The sequence below is a fragment of the Trachurus japonicus genome, chromosome 6, assembly GCF_045865225.1.
Source record: "Trachurus japonicus isolate A0001 chromosome 6, Traja_1.0".
Taxonomy (NCBI): Eukaryota; Metazoa; Chordata; class Actinopteri; order Carangiformes; family Carangidae; genus Trachurus; species Trachurus japonicus.
Window position 1 is genome coordinate 14746795 of NC_140912.1, and position 24639 is coordinate 14771433.

The following is a 24639-nucleotide window of genomic DNA, read 5'->3' on the forward strand; positions in this document are numbered from 1 at the left end:
CGCCAACATGATTGTCACAGATATGCAACTTCAGTAGTTCTCAGAGTAACTGCGCTGCAAAGTTGTTGTTTTTATAGTTGTTTTTTTAATAAAATGGTCAACTAGTTGTTGTCTGAGCCAAATAATGGTTTGACCCCACAGGAAACACAGAGGAAACATGAATGTATAACTTTTAATATTGAGAGGGTCGACTCTTCCTCCCCTTCTTCATGTGTGTAGTCCTGGTCAAATATTGTTTCAACGTGGTATTTTTTAAAATGACAGATAACATTGATATTTTGAGGATGTGATGTTGATGGTAGCCATGTGTGTGTGTGCGTGTGTGTTGTAAGTCTCAAGGCCGTGAACTCTTATCTCACAAGCAGGAGGTGAAAATCTTTCTGTCGTTTCCTGTGTCTTCCACATTTGAGACGTTGCTTTCATCTGAGGCATTTGTAATGTCACAGTCTGTCAGTGTCACTTTATTGGCTGTGCTGACTCCATTCATCACCATTTCATCTTCCATTTTCAATTCCTTCCACTTTACAACTGATTTATATGCCAGATAGCCATACCTCTTGTTACCCACTCATACTGAGCTTATTGAGAAAACATATCTACAAGTTCTTGAACTGGTCTTCACTGTGTAATTTTTTCTTTTCTTTTCTATTCTTTCTTACAATAGCACCAATTCTCATGTTGGATAACAATGCTTCTCTTAAGTCTTTAGTTCATGAGGATGCATGTTTAAATGAGGACTCTGTCTCAGTGTTTGGCTTCAGGCTAATAATTCTCTATGAGCTCTTCTTCTTCTCCATCCCAGTGTTGTGGTGTCACTTTGCTGTCATCTTACGCCGAGGTTTAGAGCAATGATTTTGAGTCCAACTTTGATAAGATTTAAATATTTCATTTGCAGAGATATTTAGAGTTGTGACTTACTCGCTTGTTCCTCCCATTTGAAGTCTGGCACACTCAAATCAATACCTTATGTAAGCTGTGTGGGAGACAGCTGAAGATGAATATGAGACTCCATTACTTAAGAAGAGTGAGTGCTATCTTTACATTGTGTATGTTCCGCAAGAAGTCGCCTACCTCCATTCAAAGGGCATGCCATGAGAAGTAAGGCCCTGAGTGAAGAGAGGCCTGTAAGCAGCTCTGTTCACGGAGACCTCTGTTGCTATGAGACTGTCGAAAACGTGTTTGAAGCACAGCTCTGTTTTGAGAAAAGTTGAAATATTTTTAACACCTAATGCCTGGGCGCCAAATGTGTGCTGAAATTACACTAAGCCCTCCGTGATGAACACGCAATAGTGTAACCCGTTTCCATTGAAGGCAGCGAGAATAAGAAGCCAGAGCTGTGTACGCTGTGGATTCTCTGCTCAGCTCCTCTCCCGTCTCCTCCGCTGTCAACTGCTGTCTGATCAGCTTACGAGGAACAATATTTTCACACAGCATGAATAACAGGGAGTGAAAAGGCCATGTTTGTCCCTCAGGGGTTGTATTGAGCTTTAGGTGTTTGAGGGACATGGTTACGGGTGTACACTCAAATTGTTAGTGATTGTTTTGCAAAGGGCACAATTGGGATCACGTGACAAAATGTGTTTTGAAATGACAGTGTCTCCTTAAAGCTAAAAGACATAGTTAAACTAATCATGTGTTACACTTTTGTTAATACATCACTCATGTGTCATCTTCTGCTGAGAAACTGCTGGAGCGCTAAGACACACGCTTAATCTCTGCTTTGTCCCAACACATGATGATGCTGGATCCCATGTGATCGCAAGGAGGGTTTTTAACCTTCAGTCTCTGTGGGGCCATAAGACAATCAGCAGCGTGTCTCCCCAGAGGAGCGCGGGCTAAGCTGTACGGACCTGAAGCTGAAAGGCGGCTGAAAGAGTTCTCACAGCTGCCTTTGAAAGTTCTATTTTTTGCAGCACTTCTGGAGATTCACCCTAAGAGGCTTAATTTATATTAGCTGTACAATCAGATTGCTCTCAAAATACCAGCATTTAATTAAGCATGCAAACCAATTAAGTTATGCACGTCTTCATTTTCCCTCGGTTAACCTCAGACAAGGTTAGCCGCAGAGACGTCCGCTGCCACAGGGTTTGTGCTCAGACTCATGAACCTCTCTAAGCACAATATGTGAAACCAGTGCCAGTTGTTTTACAACCACCGTCCAGCTTTTCATAAAAGTCACACACGCAAATGAAAAGTATCTGTGTCACAGCTGGCCGGCGTCTGCTTTGTCTGTTCTGACACGACAGATGATGTTTCACATGTGCTTTACATTTACAGGAGTATGTTATCTTTGCTGAGCAGCACCGGATGAAATTTATTTCTATAAAAAATCATAACTATTGTTATTATTGATGACACATTTCCTTATCGATCAATCAATTACTTTGACCAACAATTGCTAATCTGAAGATATTAAGTTTACTCTCACCTAGGAATGCGCATAAGGCAAATGTGAAGAAAGAAAAAACAAAACAACATTTTTTCCATTGAACAAAAAAAGGTTTGCTGTGATGTTATAATATTATTATGATATTTTTGATCGGATCATCATCAGACTGATTCATTCTCTGGTTTAAGTTTCCTTTCTTTACTTCTCAATGGGCTTAAAAGATCTGTTGTGTGTGATTAATTTCTGCAGCTCAGATCTGTAAAAGTGAGGAAAAGCTGAAAAGATTATTTGACTAATCAGTTAGTTGATCAACATAAAGATTTGCAAATATATTGATATCAGTTTTATGTGAAGAGATTTTCTTTAAGTCAGAAAGCCCACATTCTCCATGTGAAAGGTGAGTTTTTGCTGCTCTTTTTTAGACCTACTGTATGTGATCGTCGACTGAATATCGGTATAGGTTTTGGACTGTTGGTGGGACAAATCAAACTACTTGATGATATCACGTTGGAGTGATGGGAGTTAGTACTCACAGTTGTTTTCAAAGCAAGACCCCTTTGTTTACTTTGGCCTCATTATACCATTGATCTCAGAAAATATTTCCAGTCTGTTCAATTAGGCTCTAACAGCGCTGAGGATTAGGCAACAGGGAACCTCCTCCTTGAAGCTTCCTAAGTGACACCACAGTAAATCTCTCAAATAAGCTGTCACTCCAAATCCCCAGCCAACATCTCAACAGCACTTTTGAGCTTGTCCCGCCTCGCTGTTTGGTTGCCAAGTACAGCACAGTGGGTCACAGACAACAGCCACCCTCGCCTTCACGGTTAAACTCTTCACGGCTGTCACACCGAGTAATCAAGGAAAATAACACAATTTCAAAGAAATGATTGTGCTCATTATTGTTGCTATAAGATGCTGAGAAGTGAGAGGAGAGCAGCTGTGCCCTCAGTCTAACTCAATAACCACCTCGGGACAGTTCGGAGTGTGTAACTGCCATGTAAAGCACCACATCAAATTCAACCAAACACAACAGGGTTTTACATATCAGGAGCGTTCAAAAGACTTGGTCTATTCTGAAATAAAAAAAGGCTTTTCCCTCCCTTTAAAACGTGTGCTTTTAAAGTGTCTGTTTTAAATATATGTTGGGTGAGAATTTGAAATTGTCATAATAACAGTGGGTTTGACGAGGCGAAATGGCTTTTTGTCGTCCAAAGTACAGGCACTACTGCATCCTCTGGGAGTTTTCAAAGACAGCTCACTTATATAGGGCACTGTAGAGCTCAGTGGCTCTTTGTTCCCCTCTTGGCGATCCAATTGTGTGCCACCAATGATATAATTTCCTAATTTCCCCCCATTGTAGTGGATCTGTGGATTAGTTGGCTTTAATAGGAGTCCCCATCTTCTGAAGATTAGTCCAGCGCCTGCAGTAACCCCCCCCCCCTGCCTGTTTGGTGATTTTGGCCGCCGCATTGATTAAAGCTTGTGTACATCGGGGCCGTTCAGATGTAACGTCTTTTCCGCACATTACTTTCGAGTTAGACGCGCGTCATGCACGCCAAGGCGACACCGTAGCAGCGCACATTCGGTGCGAAGCGCCTTTTTGTCGTGCACGTTCGACCTGCTTCTCCCTCCGGTACACGGTCTCGGGCTGTGTCTCTCCTACTGTTTCAAACGGAGGTGAAGGAAGCCAATAGGTGGAAAGACGTGGCCTCCGAGGCTACCGCGGAGCTATCAAAAAAAAAAAAACGCTCGTCCCGGTGAGAACAGCTGACATGTGGTCACAGTCTCACAGTTTAACATTCATATAAACTTCAACCTCAAAGCTCCCTGTCTGACCTGTCCCTGAACATCACACAGGGGCAACATGGAGCTGCTTGTGTGACAGGTTGTTGAGTTTTATTAATGTTAAAACATTATTAAAAGGAAAAACGTTTGGTGTTTTTACTGTTCTCAAATCTGAAAATTCACAACCTGCTATTTAAACATTTGTCATTGTGCTCCTAAAAAATCTTAGTGTAGAGCCCTGTATGCAAGCCCTGTGAATGTGTAGCTATTTTTGAATCAAACGAACCAAATGTTATATTACATATTGCACAGACATGAACCTCATCTCAGTTGAAATTATTTACTGATTGTTTTGACCATTGAATTTCTTGATTAATCAATTAATGTTAAATCACATAAATCGCATACTATCTCTAACCAACAGTGCAACCTCAACAACCACATCTGCACGACAGAACAGTAAGGTAGAAAAACTTTTCGAGTGAGTATTAAAATCTTACAGCCGGCTTTATCAGCCACTCATTCCTGAAATAACATCCTCAGCTCTATAATCTCTCTGTGTTAAAGTGTTCCTCTTCACTGAACTGAGTCAGTTTTCACTCCAGCCATGCAGGGCATCATTTAGGGGCAGCAGCAAGTCCGATGACCCACCCATGGCCACGTTTACCCTTGTCACAACTACGCAGACCGGCATTCTACAAGAACCTTGTTTCTCTGAATCATGTATTGACAAGATTGCGTCTCCCTTGGGCCTCCATTAGCGTGTTGACACACAGGGACAGTGGTGGGCCTTTCACGCCTGTGTGCACAGGCAGCCAGTCTCCGGGGCCAAACAGCTTTCCGCATTTTTATGGCTGGATTCACCACTGGAAAGTGATCTTTCCCGGGGCTCTGGAGACAATGGAGAGGGTGAAGTGGTACCACAGAGGGCCCCTCTGCTCAGCATGAGACATTTAACTCAGCCAAAGGGTGCTAATTCTGAGCGATGGCGCTCAACATTTCTCCACCAGTCAATCGCCTGTTTGACTTGCTTGTCTGCCAGTCACACGAGTATGGCTCCTATAGCATGTACAAGCCCAGATATTTAGTTACCCGTACGTTACAGTAAGTCTGCCAAGTATACAACCACTGTGGTAGCTATCGTTACATTTTGTAGTAGGCTACAGTAGAAGTGCTTTACTCTGAAGAGGTAACAGAATCTGATTCACAGCACAGTCAGTGCCCCTGGCATGCTGGAGTCAGACACAGCCACAAAATATGTGGGATGTCATTGTAAGCACTAAGGGTACACTGAGTGAAATTCAGCCACCGTGAGAGGGCAACTGGATGCAGTTTGCAAAGAAGCACTATTTAATAGGCTCATTGTGGGACATTGGATTAAAGACTCATCAAAAGATTCAGGTATCTTGATGAAGGCAAAAAGATTTTACAGTGTAGCGCTTCCATGCTTTGTCGTCATATTGGTTGTATCCAGTCAGCTAGCAAATTAAAATGTCTATGTGTAACCAGGGAACTTTGATGTTGAATTATACAGGTGGGCGATATGATGATCTACTCTGAGAAATAACTGTATGTAAATTTGTCCATCAGGGTAATGTTGCAAGACACTGAACAGGCGCTTTATGGATTTTTATGACTTTTTTATGATCAGTGTGATGATGTACGCAATTACTTTGACTCAGGTTTTTTAATTAGTTGAATTAGCCAAAATAGACGATTGTTTCTAATTAATATATCTATTAACAGGCACATACCATCGTTTTATCCATACCACAGAGCTGTGTGATGCAGTCAGCTTGATATAACTAGAATATAGAAAAGATTTCAACAGTAAGATCGACTCCAGTTTGGGCCCACTTATTGTCAAAGTCAAACAGAAAAACTAGAGCGTATGTCAAGCTGACATTATTCAATGTAGAAGTGACTTAATCAGCACTGGAAATAGATAGTTTCCTCTTACTTACAGTGAAGCTTGAATTTACTCAAAAAGATCCTGCTGCTTTTCCCTCTTGTAGCTCACTCTAATTGGTGTTGCCTCGGACTTCACAGCAGCAATCTTATCACTCCGTGCCCTGTTGGCACATGTGCAGGTTACTGGTGTTGCCTTGTCAAATAATGGAGCCTCTTTGAGCTTTGGAATTGAGGCAGCAGTGGATACTAACACAATGCAGCTTTTTGGTTTGTAGCCATCTGTCAAAGTACTGTACAGTCCTATCTGCTGCCTCTGCTCGTCTGAAAGTAGGAAATTTGGAGAAGCTTTCTGCAGGAGCTTCTACACTAGACTTATTGATACGTATCAAATTCCACTCCACATCCGATGCATAGTCTTTACCTGGGTGTTGATTTACTCAATTATGCAGCACGGAAAGAGGCTCTCACTATGCAGAGACTCGTCTGTCATTGTGGCAGTGATCAGCAGATTTACCTGAGACTCTGAGGACGGATACATAGCAGAGCCCCTGTCCACAGGTGTCAGTCAACCTTTTTGGTTTTGTTGGTTCTTCTCTTTTAACAAACATTACATACAAAATACTTCATTACAAGTGGATATTTGGATTCTGGATATTTTTTTCACATCCTTATTTGTATTCCCCACACCTCCTATGAAACATAAAGACTCTTAACTCCATTATGCTCTTCTGAAGCCACTTATTAAACACACCAGACTAGACGGCGTGCCTGTCATCACCTCTCTGGTCAACGCAGGTTGTAGGCTCGTAGACGAGGTGACCGATTTGGACAAGCTAGTCTCACGTTAGACTAACCTGAGGTGACACAGGAGGAGTGAATCTCAGCAACAAAGTTCTCCACACCGACGAAGCCCTGAGGCCGGTTCCTCACTGCAGCCCAAGTGATGATTCTGAAGTGCAGAACAATCCTTCGCAGGTATCCAAACGCATCATACAAAACAAAATGGTTCGTCCTGTATGTTACATATAAATGTCTACTGCTGGGAAAAGTAATTCACTTTTCTGTTCTAATTATAAAAATGCAATATTTTTAACATGTAGCTGTGAATCTATTAGATCTGTCAGATGTAAAGGTAAAATGACAAAGGGGCCATTCCCAGCTGATGTTTTCTCCTGTGGTTTCACATTCAATCAGCCCACTTGACAAAAATAGGAGAGGCTGCGGCTGGGAAATATCCCTCTTCAGTAATAATAGAAAAAAGATGAAGAATTCAGAAGGGAAATTACAATTGACAGTAAAATGATAACTGTGTCTGAGTGAATTCTTTCCCTTCCCAGAAACCATTTTTCTTCTTGCCCTCTGTCTCATGCAGCCCTAAAGATCTGACGGCAGCAGTTGAAGGAGATACATTATGCTTAAACCAGCTGTGTTGTTTGTGTCAGCAGATTCTGTAAGCAGAAGCAAAAAAGGACAGTTTTGCAAGTAAACCCTTAAATGAGATAAACGGGGAGAAAACTGAGAGTCCTAAAAGTGCAGATAAAAGTCTTACTTGAGGAGGCCGTCAGAGTTCATCAGCGTACAGCCACAGGGGGATTTGTGAGATGAAACCAGTGGGTGTGTACCTCACAGAGAGGGGTCTCGCATTATCAGCACAGTATCACTTGTTATAACCATACCCAAGCAGAAGGTGCTGTGGTAGTGGAACAATTAGACACGGTGGGTGTCCATGCATTTTCGAGATGGAGGGCTTGAAAAGAAAGGGCCAGTGGTGGAGACTGCCTGGTAAGCTCCAGCTGCCTTCTCTGGAGGGGGAGTTAGCTTTGGCAAAGTGGATGAGGATACAGCTCAGGGAACTAGTTTCTGCTTTGTTTTAAAAAGCCCATGGCTGAGACACACTATAAACATTATAGCCTGAGACCAATTAGTAGACTATGTAGTGCAGCTTTTAAGTTCTCCAAATGAACCTGCTTGGGAATAGTTCTTGTTAAGGTCTAATGTTCTGAAGAGCCATTTATGAAATGGATAAAAAACACTGAAGGCTCAGAGGCACGAAAAGCTGCCCCTGCCAAGAAATCCAATAGTGCACTGCTTATGGCTACTGCGCTGATAGACAACAGACATTAGTCAGTGTGTGAATGGGTCTTTGCCAGCAAGTCTCATACAATGTGTTATGCCTGTGGGCAAAATCTAGATATAGTTATGATAATATTGCATACTGTAAGACTACCCCGTTTTGGTGTAACACATAGGTTAACAGTGCATGCGTGAGAGTAAATGTCTGGTCTGAAGGGGGTAATACAGTCTGAATTAGCGACACTGATTCATCACCCGGCAGCCTCTCAGTGCACTGGGGGAGACCAGACTGGCGCATCACCACCAGAGCTGTGCAAATGCCAAAAAATGAAGCATTGTTTATATGCTAATCCCAAGCATGACACCAATTGTGCTGCTCATTTTGTTTGGGAGGTATTTGTCACACTTTTTTAGAAAGAAAACCCAACAGTTGTGCAGAGGGGAACAACTCCAAGCTCCCAAAAGTATAGGCTACTAACCGAAGATATGGCTAGGAAAAGATCAACTTAAGATGATATGCCTGGTTTTGTTTTCACTCTCACTTAAAACCTAGCTCTGCTTGGAAACATTTCCTACACAGGGTATATTTTGAAATAGTTGTACCCATAATGCTCAGCTGTATTTGAAGCTGAGAAATGTGACAGAAAAGCTATTAGAACCAGGCTGGCAACGAAATCCATCACTGGTGGGCTGAAGAACTAATGACTCAGAAATCCTCATCGAGAAACATATTCATTTCCCCGTGCCTGCAGGAAGGCACAGAATCATTTAGGCACTTGTCACAAACAACTCTCCATCAAACGCACATCTCCTCACACTTTTCAGGTGGCGAGGGTTCATCCTTTGTGTGACCCTGCAGTAATTTATGTCTTTTATGGACAGCACTGAATGCAGAGTGACACAAAGTATACTTGCAGGCTTGAGTCCTCTAAAGACTGACAACCTTATTCAGTTTATCAAAGAAAGAGCTTTACACCCCTATTGGCGCCACCGTGAGGTTTCCATTTCTAACTATTGGCCAACTATTGAGAGCAAAAGTAATCAATTACTTGTGGGCTTGCACTTTGTGTTAAATGCTAATTAGTAAGCATTATCATGCCAACAAGCTACAATAATGAACATGGAAAATAGTATGCTGACGTAAGTATGTTACTGTAGCATGTTAGCAGGCGTAAGTGCAGCCTAATGGAGCTGTTAGCATGGCTGCAGACTCTTGGTCTTGTTTTTAAACATTTGTAACTGTTTAGCTTGACATAGCTTTGCAATATGCCTGTATTTTAATGTGTCTGGAAACAGCAGAAATAGAGCAGTTGGAAATGCTAGCTTTAAAAATATTTTCAAGTAGCTCTGAGACATTTTGCTGCTGCTACTAAAGTAACACATTGAGCGTACTGTATGGTGTTTTTCAGCTTTTCCTTACATGACTTCATGACAGTTTCACAGTTTTCACCTTTTTTGTCTCTTGATAAGCATAAGCATTCTTCTTATGATAAAACATTAGCTGACAAAGCCCTTCACCAAAGTCATGTACTGTAAGGGCATTGTATTTCAAATCCGCTTATCACATATTGGATAAATCAAATGGTACCAAATTAGTGTATTTCAAGCATGAGAAATAGCACTAGAAGATACAGTAGAAGATAACCATATAGCAAAGCTGTGAATTGATTGTTCTCTGCTTTTATTTGTGTACAAAATCACAAAAACATTGGTCGTGAGTCATGACATTGCTGATTTGTTAAGAGCCATGCCAGCGGTGTCAAGCAGGGTTACAGCTCAATATATCAATTATGAATCCTATTTGCAAGGTCTGGAGGAGATGCTTTGGCATTTAGCTGAATAGAACATTCCTCTCCCATGAATTCTTCTTTTAATCATTAAATGCCAACTCACATTTCACCCTTTCAAACTATCTAACATTGAGAAGCTTTAAAAGCAATTATCCATATCACTCTATCCAGAGTTTGCTTTCTGCTTTTCATATTCTCTCGATTCCACACATTTCTGGGGCAAATCCTCACACATTCTCATCGTGTTTTGATGGCCCAATTTTTTTCGCTCGCTGGGACTCAACTGCAAATGGTTTCTTTGCTTCACAGCATCGTCGTGTATACACTCTATATGACTGCATCACATCATATCTCGTATGAAATAACTAATTGCCAAAAAAAAGGAAATGTATATTCTTTGTAAATTAAATTGTGTTTTTCTTTGCACTATATGTTCCCTCAGCCGTCACTCTGACATCGTGTCTTTACTCTGCAGATTCAATGATTGATGATTTAAAATAGTCTGTGTGAAGCATTTTAATCACTCTTGAGATATTCTGTCACTGTCTATTACATGTCCTGTGTCTCCTTGGACTGCCCGGGGCTGTATATAAGTTAATAAGCCCGTTTAAGAGCTGCCATTGAGCCGCTAATAAGACACCAAGTGTCCGACCATGTGCAGATCAATTGGTTCCACACCTTAGGGAGATAAGTCATTTTCTTCAGAGCTTGTGAAGTATTTGGCTTCACCATTTCTCTAAGATATCTGGGCCCAGTTTATTCTATAATATGATGTGAGATGAGGATTGAGACACTCCCACTGACCAGTGGAGCTCACTTAGGCATAATGTTGGTTATTTCCTCTCTGGATTCATACACCGTCCTCCTCAGGTGATGAGTGTGATAACTGCTGGCTTCATGTGGCGCAGTGCCTGAGGACGTTTTCTATTAAAGACACTTAACTCTTTCAGTTCCGTCTCACTCAAGCTTTTTTCTCTCCACCCCATTAGGCACTGTAGAGCCCATGAATGCATTTCATTATAGCAGTCTTGTGCTGACAATTGAATGATTTTGGCCATGTGTTTCAAAAACGCAGATTTTGTGTCATACACAGACGGCTGGTTGAGGATTATAAAAAGATCATCTGGTGCTTGTCAGTGCTCGTCTGTTAAAAGCAGTGTACCTTGGCCTATTTCCTTAGTTGTCGACACTCACCTGCATCATGAGTTCCTGCTGTGTCTGTCATTGTTGTGACATATTCAAGCAGCACTTTCTCCCCTTATTTTTCACAATTTAACACATTTACACTGAATGAATTCCTGATGATTAGTAGCATTAATTGATTTATTTTCCTTTTTTATTAAACAAAGTGAGAACTAGAGTCTAATATTGCTGTAGCCTCCATTAAATAATTGTAGTGAAATAGTCTACTAATGATGTACATACACCAAAATACATATTGTTGTGAAAATGTACATGATTATTTATTGTAAATGCTCCGACACATGTTGTGCTGCAGAATTTTCATAGTAAATAAATAACTGTTAAGTTTTATTGTCTAAAGAACAAATTAATTCATTTGAAGTAGTGAAGAGCATTTCAGCTTGTAACCTTGGAGAGATGGACAGTATTTTGTGGTTTACTGTATAGAGAGCTTCATATTGATCATGAAGGCTGGTGGTGGGTGTAGTTTTGTGTGCTCTCGGCCCCCGCTGAAGTGGCAGGGTCATGACTTGATCTCTCCGCAGCTCAAAGAAGAGACAGAATCAGCGCAATCACTCGCTCCTCCTGGGACAAAAGAAAGCAATCTGCTTATGAAACCAAAGAAAGCGCCTCAGGGCTCTTGGTACCTTTAGCCTGACACACACACACAGACAATCTCACACACACATCCAGTCCTGAGTCCCCCACAGTCATTGACATCGTGTTTCCACCCCTCTCACTATAAAGTGATACAATCTTTTATTAATGGTCTGTGCTCCTGAGTTGACATGGAGACCATTTTAATGATTAATTTGAAAGGAAAGTGCCCATTGCACTCTGGGGGCTCTTTAGGAAATAGGAAAACCAATGTGTTGTTCTCAGTTACAGGCACGTCAGAAAGATCTCTTTAATTCTTTTGTGCCTTTTTGAGACGTCTGTCAGGTTGTTTCAGGAAGCTTGTGTGTGTATTTTGATCAATTGGTTACAAACTGTTTTAGCCACGCATAAAGATCGATTACTAAATACATTTTTTAAAATCTAAAAAAGTTATACATTCAGCCTTTTATCTATTCTGCATCTTCAACATGGTTCAACAAATTAGATGAAAGTCCATGAAGTGAATATGTTTGATATCAGGCTAAAAGAGCAAACGGTAACACAATAGGTTCTGTTCTGTTTGTTTTTATAGACCAAGACTTTATGATGAAACGTGGTTTTGTTAAATAAGAACTGCTGTGCTGTCAGATGAGCTCTGTGTAAAGATCAATTAATAATGATTGTGATTGTGAGCCAAATTTTTTTATACGTTTATTGGTTGATAGCTAAGACAGTGGTTCCCATCCTAACCTGACAAAGCCTGATTCCTGGGTTGAAAAAAAGATTCACGAGCAAATGTCATGCTGGAGGAAGATAAACAGCAGACAGATTTGTCTGGCAGTCAAGCAGGTGTTCGTAGTAATGGCTTGTAACTGATCCGAAAATCATTTATTAATGCATTAAAGTGCTTTTGCTCACAAAGGCTTAAAAGAGGGATTCGGTAAGCAACCAGAAAAGAGCAAAAATGAGCCTTTGGCTCTTAGCTGAAACCTTGATTTATCAATTCACATCACATTTGCCTTTGATTTGGAGCTCGGTTTGGATTGTCTCTCCAGAAATAAAATAAAATCCTGATGTGATGCAGTTTGAAATTGTTTTTTGTTTCAATATTTTCCGTAAAACAGGGACATTTTGCCGCAGGCAGTCTTCCACTGAACAAATACAGATTTGTAGTTACATTTGCATATTCCCAATTTACACCATCCTTTCTTCAAAGTTTAACATTTTTGTAATCAGGTATCAGAAGGAAGCCACTCCTGCTTACTGTAGGACAAACCAGAGGTGTCAGAGGGGTTTGCAACAAATACAACGCAGCAGGACTGAATGTTGTATGGGGATATACTGTATACCTGGTTGTTTGAAAACTCTTTCCATCACAGGTCAGACTAATATAAAACCCTTTAGTAAATCTGCTGAGGCTCCTGTTGGGCTAGATTGAGATGCCAGCCCATGCGAGGAAATGGTTCATTAGTATTAATTAGACATTTCAGGACATCCTTTCTCTCCTGCAAATCACCTCGATCTTGTAATTAGAAAGGCTGGTGGGGGGGATAATGCAGCTGTGCTCGATATGGGGCAGGGACTGAGGTATAGGGGCACCGGGGAGCAAGAAAATGGGGAGGGGGAGGGCGGATGGTGGGAATGCTGTTGAATACTAACAAACTTGCTCTTTCCTTGCAACAAAGGAGCAGATGTCCTTTCTGACTCAGTGTGTCCTCTCCAGACAGACCCATTTTTAATTTGTGTTTGGCTTTGTTGCTCCCCACAGCTCCCTATCGCTGGGTGATTAGAACAGTCACATTTTACATTTAGAAAAACTATTCTCACTGTTATATGCCCCTTTTGGATTTTAAGAGCAGAAAACTAGAAAATCTTCATCTTAATTAAAATTCTACAGGATTTGCGAATTATTTTATGTGTATGTATAAATCAATAAAATGGCTTTTTTTTTCTTTTTTTTTAATGCAGCTTGGGAAATTGAGTTTTATTGTTTTTACATTTCTTTTATTTTTTAAACTTTAAAAAAAGAAGATAAACTTTAGCTTTATTTATGATTATATGTATATGTGGTCCCTCTGAAATACTTCCTACTGCCACAAAGTACTTTGCTTCTCCATTTTTATCATGGCTCTGTAAGTTAGCAGGCACATCAGATTGGTTAGTCATGTTACTGCAAGAGTACAATCTCAAAGTGACAGTGGTGAGCACCCATGAAGCCCCTCGGTCTGGCTGCAGAAAGGTCAGTTAGCTCCAGTAGCAAAGCTCCTATTGGCATTTGGTCACAAGAGTCACGGCAGTTAAGCGACGAGCCCGGCATCGACAGGCCATTGTCCTAATGAAGTGCCTGTTATCTGCAGCCTGAGTAATGATATGAGGCGGAGTGCTGCCACTGACACTTCTACTGCCGTCACAGGGCAAATAAGCACAGGAACAGCGCTGTCCAACCTTGACCTCAGCCGACCTCCTCATGAGTCATGATGAGGGCCGAGCCAGTGGCCATCAGACTGCAACCCACATGTGATTTAGATATGGACACTGGATATTGCCTTTAGCATTACAGTAAATGTAAAAAAAAAAAGATAAAACAGTTTATCATTTAAGATATTACTATAAATACCATGAGCAGCTGCATAAGAAGTTGAGTAAAACAGTCTAAAATGAAAATAAAAAAAATGTAGAAAATCTCATCAAAGAAGCCAAATGTCTGTTGCCACTATTTGTTACTTCTTTAATTTAATTTTAGTTATTTATTTAAAAAGGACAATGTACATTAATAACATCAGCTCTTTTCTGTTTTTAAGGAAGAGAAAAGAAGAAGCCCAACGTAAATGTACCGGAGTTAGCAAGTAGCTAATTTTCACCCGCTGTCCTCTGGCAGTTTACATAGAAAAGATTTCATTACAATTACAAGACACAGGTATAACAAGACAGACATAGAATCAGACACAATATTGACAGATGAAGTAAAACAGACAGTACAATAAAGTACTTCTTCTTTTACCTCTGTTTTGGTCTCCACCAGGCTCCAAGGAAAACATCTACCCGCCTAACTGCTTAATGCTCCTCCTCGCCAGTTAGCTGTCTGTTTGCTGTGTCTGTCACTTATTACTCTGCCTGGCTCACTGCAGTAACACTCATAATGTATTTATGCAAATTGTATCTGCATCCCTCATAGGTGTACAACACTATTCCAAAGGGAGCAGAGCAAGTCTTAATTTGTTTCTGTCCTGTCATCTTTAGCAAGAGTGAATATTATGGGATGTTTTCAACGGTATTATGTGTCGCTGTTGGATTACTTTAAAGTCTGCTCCAGTCCGATCCAAATTTTCCGGTTTTAGTTAGGATGTTAAGCAATGTTGCACAGACTACAGTGTTGTGAATAGGGAGGAGGCTTTCAGATATGTATTTGACACAGTGAGGATGCCCAGGCTTCTCTCTGTGCTGCAATATACACGGATGTTTCTTCAAGTGGAGCTTCCTCGTCAGGTTCAGACTGCAGAGAATTAGCAAAACCTCAGTCAGATCTCGGCATATTAAATCCATCCTCTCTTTGAGCTCTTCTTTTAGCTTTGGATGGGGTTTATTCCAGACACCTCAGATGGCTCTGGCTGTGTATTAATATTGGATGAATCTGAGATATCTGTGGCAGGGTTTAAAAGAAAGAAATCTGAAGTATATTCTGCCAGCAGGAATTATTTGTCATGTTGAAACTCGGGATGGTGCCTTTTCTTTGTTGATTTTTTTCTTGTCCACAAACATGAATTGTGTTGCTGACATGCTTGGTGAATTTTTTGTTTTTCTTCTCTTCCGTTGCAGCGGGACGCAAAGGGACAGTATCTGTTTGACCTCATCTGTCACCACCTCAATTTGCTGGAGAAAGACTATTTTGGCATCAGATATGTGGATCCAGACAAACAGCGGGTAAGTGTGTGAGTGAGTGCATGTGTGTTGGTGTGAGCAAAACTGTGTTTCTGAGTGCATGCTTATGTGCATTGTCATTTTCAGATAATAAGTATAAAGAAATTCTTTCAAGGGAGCCTTTTAAGAAAAAAAATCATAGTACACCACATCATGCAGCCAGAAGGATTCACAAGCACTGAACTGAGTCATCACTGTGTGTGTGTTGAGGACTACACCACAGTTACAAGTTTCTAATTTGTGTGTGTTTTATGGGGCATTCTTCACACCACACAATTATCTCTAATACCAAAAATGTTGCTTTTGCATTTTGCTCTTTTTGCATCAATTAAACAAAGGCGATGTAGTGTGTTAAGGCTTGTCGTTTCCCCCGGCTTCCAGTCAATGCTAAACTAAGCAAACCACTTCCTGGCTCCAACTCTGTATTACAAATGCTGTGTCTCAAATGGGATATTTCATTCAGTACTCAGTCAGTGTTCACAGTATACCCACTAATGTAGGATGTGGATTTCAACTGGATAGTCCCAGTGTGCACGATCACAACAGGTGACAATAGTGAGTCTGAAATGGTCTTGTTATATCCACTGCATCCAGTATTTTAAAAGTAGAAGTGGCTGAATGTGAACCCAATATGACTCCATATAGATCAGATTGTGTGGCTTTTTGTCAATATAAAAACGACAGGCTTGGCTATATTTTAAAAATGGATTGTGTTTGACTTCAGTTGAAGACTGGGAGTGAGGCTGTGGACCAGAGTGAATAGTTGTGTCTCCTTTTCGCGCCACCTTTCGGAGTGACGGTTGTTCCATCAGGCTCCTCTGCTGAGAGGCATGTTATTGCACTGCTTGATTCATGAAGTATTCACATGTTTGCACTGCAGATCATGTTGTCCTGCAGACGAGAGCCAAGTCCTGCTGATGCTGCATTTCCTATGCTGTCACTCCTGACTATTTCAGTGGTTGTTGCTGTGGGTGGGTCGGGTTGATGTGAAGGTAGCCCTGAAGAAAGATGGAGAGAGGATCTGCTCACAGAGAGAATGAAGAATCTGAATCAGGCTGTATAGACTCTGTGACTCTGTGAGGCTTACGTACCTACCCACCACCAGCAAAACGAGTTCACTGTTCAGTCAAAACCTGGTGTCTAATCAGCCTCCGTGCTCTGTCTCTAGAGAGCTCCACAGAGCTGTTTGAATATTCACCTGAAGCCTTTGAAGATTTCACACAGAGAAAACCCTGAAAATTTTTTATTTTCAGCGCAGCCTTGACATATTGCAGTGAAGGAACAGTGCCATTGTAACACCACGTGCAGCACAAACAGGTTTCCATCAAGTGTCAGTTGAATCATTTGATGTGTGGGTTACTCTGACGTGTAATTACTTGCATTTTCTGCTTTTCTTTCTAATGCAGCACTGGTTGGAGTTCACAAAATCCATTGCAAAGCAAATGAAATGTAAGTACACTGATCTCATGTATATTTTTATTTAATCTTTAAATCATTCAACCTCAACATGAGGTCTACACTCATAATGGTAATATATATTTATTTGAGCCCATATAATATACAAGGGAGTGGAGAGCATTAATAGCTAATTAATCATGCAAGTGATCTATCCAATTTTCAAAATTAATATGCTGAAAATGTTTGCTTAATCAAAAATGTTCAGGTAGTTGGGGGCGCCGACTGGCGCGCTGGGTTGAGCGGGCGCCCCATGTGTTGAGGCTATGGTCCTTGTGCAGGCGGCCCCAGTTCGAATCCCGCATCAGACGGCCCTTTCCTGCGTGTCATTCCCCCTCTCTCTGCCTCCCCGTTTCCTGTCTCTCTCAACTGTGCTGTCAAATAAAGGCATGAAAAAGCCAAAAATATATACTTGTAAAAAAAACAAATGTTCAGGTAGTTGTACATGTGTGCCTCTGATTTATGCTACTTAATATTGTTTTTCAGTTCAATTAAATGTATTTAACACCCTATCAAGACGGACAAGTTGCTGCCTAAATAAGCTTTAAGATGTACAAACTAACAGACATTAGAATAACATTTGACCATATCTCAGTGTAAAAAAAGAGTCCTGCTGTCCCCTTCAGTCTCATGTTGAGTGTCTGATCTCTTACTATGAAAGGTTTTCCGTCCGTGTCTTAAATGTTTGGTGTTTGTTTCCTGCAGCTCAGCCTCCGTTCACCATGTGTCTGCGAGTCAAGTTCTACCCTCCTGAACCTGCTGCCCTGAAGGAGGAAATTACACGGTATGACCTCCTGTTGTAGTTCAAAGATAAGGCGATAATGGTTCTATTTTTTTTCTCTACAGGTATCTTACTTTTGTCTCAGCATAAAACTAAAACATTAAGGAAGACAGTTACTTTCATGGGGAGAATGCTATCGTTTGACAAACCTGTGAAAAGCAGCTACGCTTGATGTTTTTTTTTCTCTGCCGTACAGTTTGTGCTCCAGAATTGTTCGGCAGTGCAAACGTCTCTTTCTAAAACATTATTCATGGGCTTTCATAATTAAAATGCTTGAGTACTTGAAACATTATGATAAATATTACACACAACACAGTTTGCAAGAGGAAGCAGGGGACTGTAAAAACCATCGCCAGTAGCAAAGTCTCCAAAAGTTAATGGGTAGAAGATCAACAACAACAACAACATGCTACTGTGTTTAAATACTCACTTTTTTTTTTTTTCCATCTCAGTTCTTGGAATAATTTCTGGTTATTTTAGAGAAAAGCAAATGTAATACTAAAAGTGAAGAGTGGTGAGTGTACGCTGCCTCCAGATACTGCTGAGAGCAGCCGGCTGATGAATGAGTGCATGTATAGTTTACTGATGCATTCATCACTGACCACGGGGGACGAGGAGTCTCCTCGCTCTCTCTGAGGTGTAATGAGATGAAATGCACGCCACATGTAGGATGTACATAGTGAACAGGGCGGACAGAGGAGATTGAGGGCAAAGGGTGCTGATTGAGAGTGGGAAGGGAAAGGAGGAAGAATGAAAGGCTGGGGGAGTCGGGTGGGTGGGGGAGTGATATATGAGGAGAGCGGAGAGGGCAGAGCTTGGTGTTGGCAACAGAAAGGAGGGTAAATAATCACAGTCACATATGGGGCTCATTCAGTGTTTGGCCCCCTCCTGTTCTATTGGGAAGGGACAGTATGTTGTATACGCTGTAAATGCTGTATAAAAAAACATAGAAATACTGCAGGTATCATGTAGTATTATCATTATTATCATTATTGTGTCTGATCATTTACATACTATAGAAAAAACAGAGGTTTTACTAATAACATGTCTTAATGGAAAACAGTTCCAATGCACCAATTTACCAATGTGCGTAAAAATGTTTTCTGGTCTTGTGTCGTTTCTACTGTTTACTTTAAATGCTCTTTTCGAAACTAATGGTCTGACTCAACTGCTGATGTGTTTTGGTGCACCACAACAGAGCATATTACATGTATGACAGTGTGTATGCAATCCACTCACTGTAGTAGTGAGAAGATCCACAAGAAAAAAAAAAAGTAATATGAAAATAGGGGAGAATTTGTGTAAACATAATGTCAATGTGCCAGGGTTTGGGAAAACGAACAGCACAGGAAATGAAAGCAGCTTCTTTAATTCATGTCTCCACACAGGAAGTGCTATTAACCTTAGAGGGAATGGTTTTATTTCCTATTCAATACTAGGAGGACATGATTTCCAACGACCCCACTGACATGGTGACCTCACCTTACCTCTAATAATTAGAGTGATAACAATAATGATAATGATGGTAATAATCTAAAATAATCATTATCATCAGCTTCCTGCTGTTTGCTTCAGATGTTGTCTCAGAGTAAATCTCATGCTTCCGGAGCCGATTGGTCGGGCGAGTCTGAAACGAGGCTGGAGGCTTTAAGAGCAGCACAGCGTCGGTAGCAGCGTCTCCCTCGGGGCCCTGCTTACCCTTTTTTCCCCCAAACAAAACCCTCGTTTCTGTTAAATCAAAAAGAAATATTCAAACCACCCGTGGGGAACCTGAACCCAACAGCCTTTGAGGTTTGTCAGGTTTGTTGTTTTGCTGCTCCTTCTCGATCTTTTCTTATTGTTTTATTCCCTCTGTGTTTTCACTGCGAGATGTATCTGTACGAGCGGTCGTGGGCATTTATGAATATCATCATTGGTATCCTAGTAAGTTAACCTGTCTGGTGTGGTCTTTGTCCTTTTGTAGGTATCTTGTCTTCCTGCAAATCAAGAGAGACCTCTACCACGGTCGGCTCCTGTGTAAAACCTCGGATGCGGCCATGCTGGCTGCCCACATCCTTCAAGGTAATGGGAAGCGACAGATGGAAATGACTTACACCATTCTCTGCTTTGCACTGTGTCCATGACCTCTGCCTCACCATGCCCTGTAGCTGCTGATAAACAGCCAGTCAAGCACATAGATTTATATGTCGAAAGAAGCTGAATCAGGTGACACAGGGAACAACCACTCATCCAAGAGTACGCCTGTAATAATTTGAATTTGTCACAGTTTAAGTCTAAGAGTAATGAGCATAGCATATGATTGTCCGATAATGACTCTAAAACTGGTACAAAGAGAAAAGTAAATGATTATTCTGTACTTTGTATTATCACACACTGGTTTGCACACTCTCAATAAGCAAGAAATTGTTCTCGCTTAGAAAGTCTTTGAAGTAGTTATCTGGCATCTTATCATTCTTTTTACCACGCACACTATAAATAAAGACCTAAACAAGCACAACAGACATGAGGTATGGTGGCACAGAGCTAACATCACTGAAAGCACAGTGTTTGAGGAGAGACAGGTTCCTCCAGAGGAGGGGCTGATGAATTAAAGATGGGCTGCCTGGTCAGCTCCTCCTCGCAGAGAGAAATCGGCATCAGGGTCATCCGAGGCGGTGCAGTGTGGCATGAAGGAACACAAATAATCCCAGACATGTTCAGACCATCTTCACCGGCAGAAGAACCAGAGTCCTAAAACTCATCATAACTTTGGATGTCTGGGAATGTGTCGTAACTTTTCTTGTTCCTTCCTCCAGCTGAGATTGGTGATTATGACCCAGGGAAGCATCCTGAAGGTTACAGCTCCAAGTTCCAGTTTTTCCCTAAACATTCAGAGAAGCTGGAGCGACGGATCGCTGACATACACAAGACAGAGCTGATGTAAGAACCCAAGTACACAGCTGCACCTCCACTATCAAGAGCTCTCGCCATTTCACAAAGTGTACCTGCAGACTGTGCACCCGCGTACAGGCTGATCAAGAGTCAGACTTCCTTTGACCTTTACGTAATTGACTGCAGTAATGAGCTACCATTGGTCTGTACTGGGTTGGCCAGACAGATTATTGTCAGTTATTTGAGCAGAGAGAGGAATAAAGCACTTTGTTCTCCACTATCCACTCAGATAACACAGTCAGATTGTCTTGACTTCATAGGCTGCCCTTTATTTGAACAGTTATTAGTGATGGCTACTAGCCGTGGCCTTCACTGGAAGAGCAGCAGAGCATGATATTGAGAGTGATGATGCGGGGCAGACATGATGCTGATGAAGCGTTTCACTCTCTCTGATCTTGTCTACCTCTGTCAGATAATTCTTATTAGCTCTGAAATAATCATTTTTAAAGTAAATAAACCACCATGCTGTTGTGTCATTGTACACTAGTTAAGAGGCTGTGTAATGGATACAACTCTCTGGAGCAAATAAAGGCCAAGAAAAAAACAAAACATGTGTAAAGACAGACAGTGAGACAATAGAGGTGGAATTGCATCAACCAAGTTTCGTTTTGATGCTGTAAAGGAGAATGATGAGACTCTGCTGCCCACTAGTGGTTCATTTCCCCCTCACCACCAAGGAGACAGTGCTGCAACATGAAAACATATATTGTTCCTGTGTTAACCCAGATTTTTAACTGAGCTAAACTATAACTGCCTTTTAAACATCATCTCATGTTGTCTTTGCGTGTGTGTGATTTATTCTGATATAACCTCAGTTTGCCTCTTTCAGTACGGTATTTCTAAATTCTTCATGTATTGTATTATTGGACATTTATTCGTGTTTGTGCCTCGACGACGTTTCGAATTTTCCACATGTGAAACTGACGCAGCTGTTTTTGTTGTGTCATTGCTCTCCCTCAGTGGACAGACACCTGAAACATCAGAGCGAAATTTCCTTCAGAAAGCCCAGATGCTGGAGACATATGGTGTTGATCCACATCCATGCAAGGTTTTTACTATATTTAGACATCTCACTCACATTTGTGTTCAGCTTGAAATACTCTGATGGGATATACAGTACCGCACAAGCTAAAAAAAAAGAAAAGTGCCTGATTATTATTAATTTAGTTATGTTTTGTAATTGTTTTTTGTGCTTTTCAGGATGTGTCTGGAAACCCAGCTTTCCTCGCTTTCACACCGTTTGGTTTTGTGGTGCTACAGGGAAACAAGAGAGTTCATTTTCTCAAATGGTGAGCGAAATGTGCCAGTGTCTGTCACATGAACATGGGCCTTGGGTATTTGCACAATGTAATAAATCAGACACGCCACTTTGCGGGTGTTACTTTTACCTGATTTGACATATGTGCTGTATAAGCAGGGCGTAGAAACAGCATGTGCACTACAGCTGGTTGCACAGTCACTGTCAACAAAGCTCCTCCATGGGCCTCTACCTGTGACAAGAGCCGGGGGCCAACATGTGCACAGATGGCTAATTACAGCAGCACAGAGATACTCGATAGAAGATCAAGACAGGCAGTCAAGAGCAATTGTTTCTGTTTTAAGGAGACATTTTAATTCCACCAGGTGCTTCATTGAAAAATTGAAAGTGTAAACAACATGATGCATTTTTGCACTTTTTCGTCTGTTTGCTTTTCACCAAGAAGGTCACAGTTGCATGATGAGAGCAGACTTATTATGTTTGCAGCATTTGTAACGGCTGTGTTTGTTTGCCCTCGGCAGCGCTCAGGTTTCCCCCTCTTGTCTGCAGGGAATATTATCGGTTATTTGTTTTGTCAGCCAAACATAGAGGTCCGTGGCTGTTTATGTGATCTCAAAGTTGTTGTCATGAATATTTAAAGAGGCTGTGGTTTTCCGTCTGCGCTTGCTTGCATGTGTAACTGTTGCCGCACTCTTTCCCGGTCAGGAATGAGGTGACCAAGCTGAAGTTCGAAGGCAAGACGTTCCACGTATATGCAAATCAGAGAGAGGTGAGCGTATGAATTGTTGGATGTGGGAAAGAATACAGTACTCCACAGTGCATGTTCTCATAAAGAGTGATTTTTCTGCATCAGTTGATTATATTGTCCTGCACGTTCTCTCATTCTCTACGTGCAGGACGAAAAGATCATCTTGACGTACTTTGCACCCACTCCGGAGGCATGCAAGCACCTCTGGAAATGTGGAGTGGAGAACCAAGCTTTCTATAAGTGAGTCTCTTTTATTTAACTTGATTTCATTTCTCTCACTGCTCCTCCTCACTGTCATGATTTAGTTACTTTTGAGTGCAGTCAGGCAGGTTACCGTCACAGTGCCTTGGTGTCCTTACAAAACCCTCTGGGTTGTTTGTCAATGGGGAGAATGAGGTGTGAGTAGCTGCTGACCTTTAGTAAATGAGTGTGCGCTGGCACGAGACTGCAAGCACCTCAGCGCTCCTTCTGAGGTATGGCTCCCCTCTCCCATCTATGAATAATAGCGCAAATCCCTTGTGCTCTTTCTGGATCAAGAAAGGAGATTATTTAGAAAGAAACAGGGAGTGTGAGATCAGAAGGACGTGGACGATGTAGTAATGAGTGGAGCTGATGATTCAGGTGATGAGGAAAGTGTGTGAGAAAGAGAGGGGGGCTTAAGAGCAAGGCAAGCGTATTGATTTTAGTTAATATGATGTGACCTTCTGATGACTCCCTGAAGTGGCAGATATTTTATCAACCCCATGCTTATTAAGATGTTACTGTAATAAGGAGACTGGGGGGCTACAGTGATGTAGACTGTCAGAGAGGAACACAAACCTCTTGAAAGCAAAATGAAGCATTAAATATTAATGTATCACTTACGACAATATAAACATATTGAATACTGTATGGAGCCATGTCGAGGATGCAGTGCCTATAGTGCAAAGAGAGGACATGCATTATTTAATAGTAGGGTATTTGATCCTACTGTAGTTTCTGCTTTGTTCTGGGATTCACAAGATTACATGTATATTCATGTCTCCACAATGAGATCTGAGATCTCCATATTCTAGCAAAAATGAGTGGGACATTATTTATTTTCAATATCATGCCAGTGCGTTTCTTCCCTGTTTTCTCTTGTTTAAACATTTTATTTAGCAATTTCTCTTTCATTTTCTTTCTGTCTTTTTTTTTTTCTCCTTCCAGACTTGAAAAGTCAAGTCAGGTTCGCACAGTGTCCAGCGGCAACCTGTTCTTCAAGGGCAGTCGTTTCCGTTACAGGTAGAGTACACGACAAGTAAGCATGACTGATGAGAGGGAGGGCAGGACACTGCAGACAACCCCCAGCTGGAAGTGGAGAGAGGTGTTCCTAGAGGATGTGGCCTCCTGGCCTTCTGTGCTGTAACGTCAGACTACATTTACCCAGAGGAGAGGACTGACACTTAACCAGATAGAGGACACAATTAAGGGGACTGGTCACATGACAGATTATCACCTTGGATAGACAGTACACTATTTATGTAATTTATCCTCAACTGCCCTTAGTGGTATCTTGCTCTGCAGAGTATTTGCACATGTTTTGAGATATAATCTATCTCTGACATGTCTGCCACCACCTTTACAAAATGAAGATAGAAATGTGTCTGTTATGCTACTACTACTTAACAAAAAAAAATGTTGGAGTGGTGACATAACTTGTATATCTCAAAAGCTGAGAATATATTTATTTATTTATATTTTTGTGTAAATAAGGCATACAAAATATATTATAGCAACAGATGTAGCTATCAGCTAATGTCCCTGAAGTTGCTGGGCTGGAATGACATAACTAGATACTAA

At 41.2% G+C, this 24639-nt stretch overlaps 1 protein-coding gene across 4 annotated transcripts in view; it reads left to right on the plus strand.

Moving 5' to 3' along the window:
* The window catches only part of frmd5a (FERM domain containing 5a), a 53858-nt gene that overhangs the window by 23268 nt on the left and 5951 nt on the right, over positions 1-24639 (plus strand). For 2 of the 4 annotated variants that reach the window (XM_085779174.1, XM_085779176.1), the window contains exons 2-11: positions 15544-15648; positions 17052-17094; positions 17806-17884; positions 19845-19942; positions 20677-20800; positions 21773-21860; positions 22013-22101; positions 22776-22839; positions 22976-23058; positions 24007-24081. In XM_085779174.1, the coding sequence (XP_085635300.1) occupies positions 15544-15648; positions 17052-17094; positions 17806-17884; positions 19845-19942; positions 20677-20800; positions 21773-21860; positions 22013-22101; positions 22776-22839; positions 22976-23058; positions 24007-24081 (848 nt within the window). Of the gene's footprint in view, positions 1-15543; positions 15649-17051; positions 17095-17805; positions 17885-19844; positions 19943-20676; positions 20801-21772; positions 21861-22012; positions 22102-22775; positions 22840-22966; positions 23059-24006; positions 24082-24639 lie in introns of all 4 variants that reach the window. The other 2 variants (XM_085779173.1, XM_085779175.1) reach the window with 1 other exon arrangement.